The 11,236-nt window shown below is 42.8% G+C and overlaps 1 protein-coding gene across 1 annotated transcript; it reads left to right on the top strand.

The window, feature by feature from the left end:
- Positions 1-3,563: 3,563 nt before the first annotated feature.
- FANCF (FA complementation group F) lies at positions 3,564-6,072 on the top strand. Its single transcript, XM_074999013.1, has one exon. It carries the CDS (start codon positions 3,564-3,566, stop codon positions 4,602-4,604), a length of 1,041 nt encoding a protein of 346 aa, XP_074855114.1. The 3' UTR covers positions 4,605-6,072.
- The last annotated feature ends 5,164 nt before the right edge of the window (positions 6,073-11,236 follow it).

The raw sequence follows: 11,236 nt of genomic DNA on the forward strand, positions 1-11,236 counted from the left end.
GCTTAATAAACTTGTAACTAGTTAAGATCTAAGCCTGACTGTTGTGACTCTTTGGCACTGCAACACAGCCGGCACAATAAAAATAACTTTAACCGTTTGGTTACCACAGCCTGGCCATAAGTGAGAGTGCCAGGAGCTTCCTGCTCTAGCAGTAAAAAACTGGGTTGTTTAGGACCCAGGGGCATCCGTCATCCTGGCCCGGCTGCCAGCAGCGACGAGCTCCGTGCTCTCGCAGTTAAAGACTCGGATGGTAACAAGGGCATAGTTGGTACCTCACCGCACATTACCCGGCCATTGGCTAACAGTTGGCCAGAAGGCCAAGTAACGAGAAACAGTAGATCCTTACGGGAACTAGATCAGCTATCTGAAGGTGCTTACCCAGGAGCGGTTTCCGGATCATGCCTAGACATAAAGGTATATGCTAACAGTGAGTCTACTAGCCACAAATTCATAACAATGTTATTGTGGGAAATCTAGGAACTTGTGACCCTCAGCAGAGACTATGCAGTTGAGTCTGAACAGAAAATGTAGTGTAAATCCTTTAAATACAAGTGCTTTCGTGGGTTTAAGATTCAGGGACTCATGCTGATGCTCTAGTTTGATATCCTGACTAACCCAGGGCATAAAACTCCACCCAGAAATATCCCCCTTGAGTCCATTGCTTTTAGGACAATCTACATTTTGATTTTTAAAGATGCTAACTGAGGGGAAATCCACCCCATCCTTTCATAAATTGTTCCAGAATTTGAGTTCTCTCACTATTACTCACACAAATAAGTCAGTGCATCACAAGTGGGGAAGATATTAGGGGCACTAAACCCCAATTAACTTCCCTGGTAATTTCCTGAATCATTTGGAGCCGGCAGGAATGAACATTTGTTCTCCATTTTTTCACTGTATGAGAGGGGAGACTCGAGAACAGCTCTGGAAGGGGGGGTTCTTACTGAGAACAGGATAAGTGCTTCACTGGCTCTAAGAGGGCCAGTACTCCCCCCAAAAAATTCTGTACAGAAGAGGGGACATCCTAAGGTAACACAGAAAAGTGGAGAAAAAACAGAAGCTAACAACTAACACATGCTAATGGTTCCACAGTTCTTTGCTTCACACCATGTTAGAGATGATTGTCAACAGTCATAACACCAAACACTAAGGACAATCAAAATGCGCTCCACTTCCTCTCTCTGCTACTTATATAGCCCTTTGTGGTAGGATCTTCTAGGAGGGGTCAGAGCTTGTGATCTATAAGCCTACTGGGAGCTTCCAAGTTGTTCACGTTCCCTTTATAACACCTGAATGGTGTAAAGGGAGGAGAGCTAGGCAGAAAACTTGTCCCAGAACATTCACCTTCCTGAAATGAAATGTGGCCCTCAAGCTGAGAAGCTGTATACTACTGCTCTATGCTATCGCTGCTACTATGAAGCTCCAAATTAAGATAAGACTGATTATTCTAATGAAGAAGCATGGGTACCTGCCTTTGAGCTTTAGAGGAATTGCTGTTAGTACTTAAGAATTTACAGTATAAAGAGACAATGAAAATAAGAGTAGGAGCTGGACCCAGCATCAGGAATGTGGAAGTAAGCATATGCCATATGAATGAGTGGGGGGCATGGATTTGGACAGACAGTGCTTTGAACTCTGACAGTTTTGACCACTGTTGTAGGTGGCTTCATGAGCATGTGATAAGTTTCCTATCAATTCTCTGCCAGACTTTCAAAAGGAGCATGCCAAATTGAGCTACTGTAGCTGATACTAACAGTGACTAGACAACATATAGAGATTTAAGATTTCTGCTTTCATGCTCATAATCCTGGTTCTTCAAACCAAAGTTTGTGTTTTTATACAAATAGAGTGAGGGTTTCATCTCCACAGATTACCCAAATCTGAGACTTTCTATATTTGGATTTGCTAAATGTATCCATTGGACCACAATCTGCTCTCAGAATCAGGAATAGAAACCAACCTGTTCTGCGTTCCCACTTCTGAATCACAGATAGTCATGTAATCCACTTAAAATGTGTGTATTGTGATACAGACAACCCCGGAGAGATGTGGTGGGCATGTGGGCACCATTTCTCTGTTATTGCAATAGGCGAAAAAGAGATCTTACATTAGTAGTACTAATACTCAAACATGAATCAACCTGCCCAAAATCATGATTGTGTTAAACTTTATGATTTAACAACAATTTGGGGATTATTACGTTTTGTTTTTGACTCTTTAGAGTTCATTCTGATCACATTTTCAACATTTATTGTCTACATGTGTAAGAGGTAGATTCCTTTTAAAACCTGAGCTACATTTAATTACAGGATTATAGCAACACAGACTTTAAAAAAATCCTAACCACTGAAGAGCTGGAGTCATTGTGCAGTTGTGGATGTGAGGACTGAAATATGCATATTTCAACTTGAGATCGAATTATTTTTATTTCTTATAGTTCAACTCCCCTTAGTCTGAGTAGTGTGGAGGTGGGGGCACTGGATTAAAATGTATATATGTCAAAGTTAGTGTTAAACCCTGGCATAATTGTGGGGACTTATTTCATATTGCACCATTGTCTTTTTCTACCTTGTTTATATTTATTTCATTTGTTGCATTCATAGTAACTGCAACATACTTTAAGGGACTTAACTAACTACAAACGGGGTCGCTCAATAGCAGGGATTTCGGAAGATCCCTATGGAGGATATGTCTGTGCTGGTTAGGTCTCATTTGGAGTAGTATGTCCAGTTCTGGGCACCTTTCAGGAAAGATGTGGAAAATTTGGAGAGGGTCCAGAGAAGAGCAACTATAACGAATAAAGGTCTAGAAAACATGACCTACAAGAGAAGAGTAAAAGAATTGGGTTAGAACAGCTTTCAAGTACTGAAAAAAGTGCCACAAGGAAGAGGAGGGAGAAAAATACTCCCCTGAGGCTCTGGTGATAGGACAAGAAGCAAAGGGCTTACATTGCAGCAGGGGATGTTTAGGTTAAGGTGTTAGGAAAATATTTAGTGGGGGTGGTTAAGCACTGGAATAAATTGCCTAGGGTGGCTATAGACTCTCCTTCACTGGAGAAAATTAGGAACAAGTTGGATAAATACCAGTCAGTATTGGAAATGAAATTGATCTGAAGAAGTGGGACTGTCCCAGGAAAGCTCATCATGGAATAAATCATTTTGCCAGTCTTTAAAGTGCTACATTTCTGCTGCTTTGTTTTGTAGGGATGAGGGAGACGGTGCCTGCCCCTGCCATGATGGCAGGGGACTGGATGACTTCCAGCGGGCCCTTCCTCTTCTAGTATTCTATGTCTACGCTGCAGGCTGCCTAGCCCCAGGGACGCTACCTAGCAATACTGCCTGAGCCGCTCCACCTAGCTTGGACTCTGGTCAACCAGACAGCCTAACTTCCATGATCCAGAGAAAACGAAAGTCCAGGGGCATGGGACTGACATTATCACTAGCCAATGGGAGTGCAGAGCTCACCTGACTCGGGTTCCGATTGGGCAACTACGTAGACGGGAGGCAGCGCCTCTCGGTCAAACTTGCGGCGGGAAGCGCGCGGCATTCAGGCCAGCCGTCGCCATGGAGACTCTATTGTGGCAAGTGGATCAGCTGCTGGGGCTCCTGGCAGTGTCCCGCTCGGGGCAGGTCCGGGACTGGGACCCGCCAACTCTGGACAGAGCCTTGCAGTGGGGCCGCTACTTCCAGCACCTCCACGGCCGCTTCCGCGCCGAGCCACGCCTCCGGGCCGCCCTGAGGCAGCGACTACGCCGGGGGCAGCAGGGCCCGCCGCTCGGCTTCGGACACCTGGAGCGGTGCCCGGAGCTGCTGAGCTTGGCACTGCTTCGTAACCGGGCGCTGCCGCCAGCCGCCTGCCACCGCCTCCTGCTGAACTTGCTGCTGCTGCCGCCCAGCGCCCAGGCAACCCCGGGGCCCGGCAGCCTCAGTCTCTTGGCCCGTCGCAAGGCCGCCGCGCGGCTCCTGCAGCAGCCCGACGCTGCCCCGGTGCATCCAGAGGCGTTGGGGCCGCAGCTGCGGACCGAGGCCCAGCTGCTGCTGTGCCGGCTGCAGGAGGACGAAGATGGGCAGGGACCGGAGGGTGTCCTGGAGCAGCTTCCTAAGCCCAGGCTCTACTGGGTGTTGGCGGCGTTGTTGCTGGAGCAGGCCGGGGCCACCTCTGGCGAAGAGGGACCCAGCTGGGGCCATCATGGGGAGCCGGCTGGGCCAGTGCTCTTGTGGCTGCTCGGGGACCCAGGCCGGCTCTCCACCTTCTGCCGCCTCCTTCCGGGCTCCAGCGTGGCCGCACTTGCTGCTCGATATCCCCAGCTGAGCACCGCTTACTTGCAGCTCCTTACCCACTGGGGCAGTCGCCTGTGCTACGACCCCCTGCGCGGCCATTGGGCCACCAGCAGCTACTCTGGGGAGGACCAGCTGCCCTGGCAAGAGCTGCGAGAGCGCTTCAGCTGCATCCTGAGAGGACCTGCTCCACTCCAAGAGGCTGCCTTAGCTACTCTGAAAAAGCTGAAGACTCAGGATGGCGACTTCGAAGTCTGTGGCCTGAGTGTCTGGACTGACCTATTGCTGGAGATGGAGACAGGCACCTCACTAAAAGAGAGGACTTGACTAGAGCCTTAGCCCGGAGGAGGAGAGGATGGGGTATTAGATTTGTTTAATAGGAAATTAAAAGGCCTGAAACTCAATAAACTGAGCCATTTTCTTTTCCCCCTGTTTAACATCCAAGGCCAAGTGGATTATACCTTGTTTTGGAGTAAAAAGACAATTTTGGGATCAGATTGCATGTCATAATACTTTTAGTAGGTTCACCAAAGAGTGCCTAAAGGACAAGGGTCTGCTCTTGCACATGCTGGTGTAATGCTAGACTGCCTCCCCCACCCCTTTACCATGTAAAATCTGTGTAAATGAGCTCAGAATCAATCCCCTTACATACAGTTAAGCTGTTCTCCGTTAACTTTCTCCTTCCTAGTCAACTTGTTATCAGTAGGTCTGCTTCTTTTCTGTCCAATTTCTTTTCCCCCTGCCCCCCATCTCCACCAGCCCATTTGTTACTCTTTTGCCAGCTCTGAAATTCCCAATATTGATGGTTGGGCTATTTGATTTACTAGGGTCCTTAATTCTGCTGAACACCAACAGGGAATGCTTCCATCTTCTCCTGGCCTTATTGTTGTAAAAATAAAGTGCACAAATACCTGAAAATATGTATTTAAAAATTCTTAACTTTGTGTGTTGAAAAGGTATAAGTTGAACTGTGTGTATTACCACATGTACAAATTTTGCATTGATGATTTTCCTGTTCCTAGTAGTTTAACTGGCATAGTATGAAAAGGGAAAAAGAACTTGTCTCACCTTTTTAAGATGCTCATAATTCCAAGTTAAATGTATTATCAGCTTGTCTTCCTGTTATATTTTAGTTATTTTTTTTCCTTCATGCTTTCAGATATGCTCAGCACAATGTGGGTTACTATGCAGAGGTAATAGGAATTCTCTTGCGTAATGGAAGAGAGTCCAGAGAGTGTTCATAAAAGATCATATCAGCAGGCTCTCAGTCATCTGACATGTTTGTTACTGTAATCAGTAACAATCAATTTACTATGCTGTTTGTTTATAACTGTCTTAGCTTTCTTTTGAGAGTTTTCTTCACCTGACTGGAACCAAAACTAATAGAGTAGAAGTAACTTTTTAAGTTGGGCAACAGCTGACTACTGTCCCTCCTAGAGGGTTCAAATAGCATGGAAGAATCTGCTTTTCTTAATTGTCTTTCTTTGTGATTTTGAACACAGTTTAATAATGTGGGAAAACAGTTAAGTATTTGCTGATGAAGGTTAGATGTGGGAGCTGACTGAACTATAAAATAGGTATTATCCTAACACAAATGTAACTGTCTCCTGCAGTTTATTGTGAAAAGTCTAGTTCACTGCTCGCTTCTTTTAATAAAACACGTTATTACATAAAACAAGAGTGAGGTGTTACACATATGAATATGGAAGGTATTTGACCTTAATATACTTATGAGCCATAATGCTAGCTGCACATATGATTATACAGTAACTCTGTTTTTTCAAAGCAACTGAAATTCTGCCAAATCACTACCCTCTGATGCTGTAAGTGAGTTAGTTAATTTATGGAACTACTGAGGTAATGTTATTAGTAGTGTGAGTACTGCTCATCAATGGACCATAAAAGGAAAATCCTCATCTGGCCCAGTGTAAGCAACTGTTACAAGACTGTGTCAGTAAAATGACACTTTCATTAAAATATTTGAAAAATGTTCTAGATTCTTTAGGTTAAAACCACTATGTAAATTGAAGATGACAGAATTCTTAAAATTGCTCTAAAACACCTACTCCAGTGTAATATTCAAGCAAAGTTGTATAGACAAACTTTAAACCTATGAAAATAGGAAACTAGCCTTAATTGAAAGACCTTTCTTTATTATATAATAATAAATATAGAGCAGAAGATCTGAGTGAAGCTTGAGTCATCTTGTAGTAATGAGTTTCAAAAGCTCACTTTAAATCCAGTCTGGCCTGTTTAAAGCAAGGAATTTCTGCTGCCAAAACTTTCAGGCCCCTGCATGTTATCCATCTAATGAGGTTCTTTCAGAGTGTTTTTTAATCAAAGCTGAATATCTAAGCCTGTTTCTACTGTTGCCTTACTGATATGTTGCAGAGTACACAACTTTCAAAGTGCAAATACACAATAAAAGATCCAAATAAAATACCATAGATACTTTTTTGTAATTTATAGAAACCCTACCATTCCTTTGCTGTGCCATAAAGCATTGCAGTTATTCATTTGCTGTGGAAATCTTATTCCTTATTTTGTTCATATTTAATAATTTAACAATGACTTATCAAACAGTGATGAAAACCTGAAATGTTTGCTGTGGGAATTATAAGTAGCAAGTATTTTATATGCATATTTCAACTTGAGATCTAATTTTTTCTTACAACAGCACTCCTCTTAGACTCATCACTTACTAAAGAAGTATTATATCCAGCTTCTGCTTTCCTTGTATTTTCATACCTTGTTTGTATCTGCTCCTTGCTGTTGCACAGGGAAAGAATACCTTAGCATCCAAATCTCCCCTCCTTAGTTCATCTCTGTTGAAGCAATTATATAAAAATGGTAAATTGGTAGCCGAATTGAATGCCTCGTGTCCTATTCTAGGGGAGCGGGCTTGGCTAACCTTGGCCCGGTCGAAATAGCCTGGATATAACGTTAGGTAAGTTCAGACAAACACTGATTCAATTTGTACCTGTGCCCAGAGGATTGAGATATAATGAGGAGTGCAGTGACATTGTTTAATTGGAACGAATCAAAAATGGCTTATTTCACATACAACAGCAAAATACAAACAAAGAGCAACAATGGTAACAAATACAAGATATGAAACTCATTGTTTTAACTTACTGTCAGTAACATAGTAGATAATTGGGTTGTCATAGGTCACAGTACTCTGCTGTCAGGAATAACTGAAAGGTTGATTAGTAAGTGTCTGGTTAGGACTGCCTGGAGCACCTTGTACCCACCAGAAATATGTAGGCTAAAAGCATTTAAGCTGGGCTGAGGTGGTAAAGCTTGGTTTGAGCTGTATTTAGGCTTTCGTGGCTGGTTTGGCCAGGGCCTATTTGTGCAGTCAGTGGGTTGCTAGGCCACTGCTGGGTAATAGTGCAGGGTTTCCCTGTCACTAAGTAGCTATCTTGACATAGATAATAATTAGATTGTATAAACACTATTTTCTATATCTATCTATACCTATATTAAGATTAACTAACTTCCCTACATTAATATTATGTAAACAATCATAATAAACAATTATAACAAGCAATTATAGGCTATGTCTACACGTGCCCCAAACTTCGAAATGGCCACGCAAATGGCCATTTTGAAGTTTACTAACGAAGCGCTGAAATGCATATTCAGCGCTTCATTAGCATGTGGGCGGCAGCGGCACTTCGAAATTGACGCGGATTGCCGCCGCGTGTCTCATCCAGACGGGGCTCCTTTTCGAAAGGACCCCACCTACTTTGAAGTCCCCTTTATTCCCATCAGCTCATGGGAGTAAGGGGACTTCGAAGTAGGCAGGGTCCTTTCGAAAAGGAGCCCCGTCTGGATGAGACGCGCGGCGGCAATCCGTGGCAATTTCGAAGTGCCGCTGCCGCCCACATGCTAATGAATTGCTGAATATGCATTTCAGTGCTTCGTTAGTAAACTTCGAAATGGCCATTTGCGTGGCCATTTCGAAGTTTGGGGCACGTGTAGACACGGCCATAATGAACAATAACGGATAAATTTGATCTGCTCACAGATAGGCTAGGCTACAGAGATTTCTGGTTGCAGGAGAGGTGTCTAAATTGTTAGCAACAGCACCTCATTTTCATACCTCTGAGCAAGGAAATTATCAAGCAGAATCCACAACTCCAAGCTACAAAGTTTCCACTATTCCTTAGGGTGACTAATTCAGGTTATCCCAGTTGTTTAACTCTTATAAGTACCCTCTAATGGACAAGATGTGATAGAAAATCAAAATTAGTTGAGCTAAATGGTGAAATTACTCTTCTTTCAAATATGATTGTTTTCCCTTTCAGCCAACCCACACCCTGGGAAGTTCTCCCAATAACTAATTAAGCATTACCCCCATTTTACAGATGCAAAAAAAAAGTGATGAATTAAAATTAACCAAGATCAAACAGCAACTGTAACTCAGGAGCTGCCTATTCAGACTAAACCTATGTCACAGATGTGAAGTCAACAGGAGCCATAATTCGATTCAGAGTTATATCCACTGCAATTATGTCTTTACTTACACTTTGGGGGTTGCTGACTCTCCACTCTACAGCAGAGGTTGATGACTATTCAGTGGGTGGTAGAATAAATTGTTTATTCCTCCACTGATGCCAATATGGCATTTTGTTATTGATTAGGGATTAAGCCAGGTCATTAGCACTGAAAAAGACGTCATCATTAATTTGCACTTTGGAATCCCTGCCTTCCTTTCTCTTTGTGCAGTGGGGAGAAAAGTAAATTTAAGAAGTGAGACATGGACAAAGATACTGTTCTGCAACAGTTGTTTGCTTGGAGCATCCACAAAGGAGTTTTTGTAGTTTCAAATGTAGTCTTGAGATACAGAGTAGCCATTTGCATTGATCTGTTGTTCTTTGTTCTATTCAAAGTGTTTCTAAATGAACTAACAGCTTTTAGTCGGGCCTGAACAGGTCAGTGAAGATTGCTGCTTAATGTGTAGGTGTTACTTTAAAACAACAACAAAAAATAAACAAGATGCATAAGAAGAATACTGAAAATATCCCACTACATCAATCAGGGCTGCAGGTTCTTTTGAATATTGTGTGTGGTTGTGGTTGCTCCATTTCTAACTGTATATTACAGAACTAGAGAAGATTTAGGGAAGGGCAGCACAAATCATGAGCATGGAAGAAAACTTACCAGACAATTTGAACTGTTTATCTTGGGAGACAAATAAAAGCTAATACTGTATAAGTACATAATGAAGTAGGGAAGGCAAACAAAGCTTTTGTTCTTTCAATCTGGTAATACAATATGGGATGCTAAATAAATTAGAAAATGTCAAATTCAAAACAGTTACATGGAAATTACTTCTCATAGAACCAATGCTCCCTCTTAACTTTTTCCATTCATATGTGGTAACAGTTTATGAGAACCAGTGCATGTGCAGGGATGCGCCACCAATACAAATGCATGCTGCCAGCTGTGGGTTCTCTGCTGGTTGACATTTGAATGTCTTCTGGGTGGCTAACCGAGTGTTCATCTTACAGGGAGCCCTGCACAGGGCATAATTTGTGTGACAACTCATTGCTACTGATGTTAATGAGACCAGGAATTAGCTAGATTTAAAAAGATTAACTTTTATATGGATAATATAGCTATTCAGAGTTTTAGCTAAGATTAGCTGATGTTGAGAGGGAGTATTAAAGCTAATTTTTTTAAGCTTTAAAACAACCTATTTCATAGAAATTAAGGTTATCTCATCTGCTCAATGCAGGGTTCTTTCACCTTCTGAAGTATGTGATATTGCCCACTTTCAGAGAACAGAATGCTAATTTAGATGAACCTTGTGTTTAAGCCACTGTGATTAATTCCCGTACTGAGGGAAAGAGTAACTGGTCCTGAATGACTAAAATATAGAGAACATGAATTTAAACTGTAGTCAGGTCCTGCTGTTATCTACAACTGTGGAATTTGCTATTAAGTCCATTCCTTGCCACAAAATTGTACTCCATAATTCAAGCATTCACTTAATTTTTTTCTAGCCTCATGGGAGTATAGAAAGATTCTGAGCATAAGCAAACTCTACTAGTGCAGTGTCTTCCTAAATCTTTAGCTATCCCAAAACAATAACTCAGAAATGTTCAAAAAGAAAATGTTCTTCAACTAATCACTTTAGACATCCCCCCTGCATCCTGTTGCATTCATGTATCATATCTGACTACCATGTAGTTATTCAGCAAAGATTACTTAGTTTCCAGGCTTCCCGCTGAACAAGCCTAAATTCAAACAAATACACAAAAAAGCATCTAAGAGTCCTGTGGCACCTCACAGACTAACAGACTTTTTTGGAGTATAAGCTTTCCTGGGCAAAGACCCACTTTGTCAGATGCATGTGGACTATGTCAGACAGAGTTACGAACCTGGAAGTCCTGGACAGAGCAGGAACCATGAGCATCGAAGCCACGATTCTTAAAGGCCAGCTTTGCTGGACAGGGCATGTCATACGAATGAAGGAGTCAAGAATCCCTGAGCAACTCCTCTACAGTGAACTCCCCAGGGCAAAAGGAATCAAGGTGGGCCTTGGAAGAGGTATAAAGACTGCATGAAGGCCAACATTGCTCATGCTGGTTTAAAACCAGATCAGCTAGAGCAGTATGCAAAAGACCGGACAGGCTGGCGTGCTCTCGTATGACACGCGTATGATAACTTTGAAGAGATGCGATGTGTATGCCTCATTGATGCTCGTGAGAGGAAGAAAGCAACAGCAGCAGCTGCACCAACAGAGCCAGGACAAATCCCTGGCCCCCACTGTGAACGCCCATGCCATTCAAAGCTTGGACTCCTCAGCCACACGTGAGTCCATAACCAATGAGCCTGTGCGAGCTCCAGATGTCATCGTCAGATATGCCGGACTACCTACAAAACATGCATCTGACAAAGTGGGTCTTTGCCCACGAAAGCTTATGCTCCAAAATAAACATAGTCCA

Source organism: Carettochelys insculpta, chromosome 6 (assembly GCF_033958435.1).
Source record: "Carettochelys insculpta isolate YL-2023 chromosome 6, ASM3395843v1, whole genome shotgun sequence".
NCBI lineage: Eukaryota > Metazoa > Chordata > Testudines > Carettochelyidae > Carettochelys > Carettochelys insculpta.

Excerpts from the sequence above, each read along its gene's own strand:
- FANCF (XM_074999013.1), top strand. The coding sequence starts at position 3,564 with ATGGAGACTCTATTGTGGCAAGTGGATCAGCTGCTGGGGCTCCTGGCA.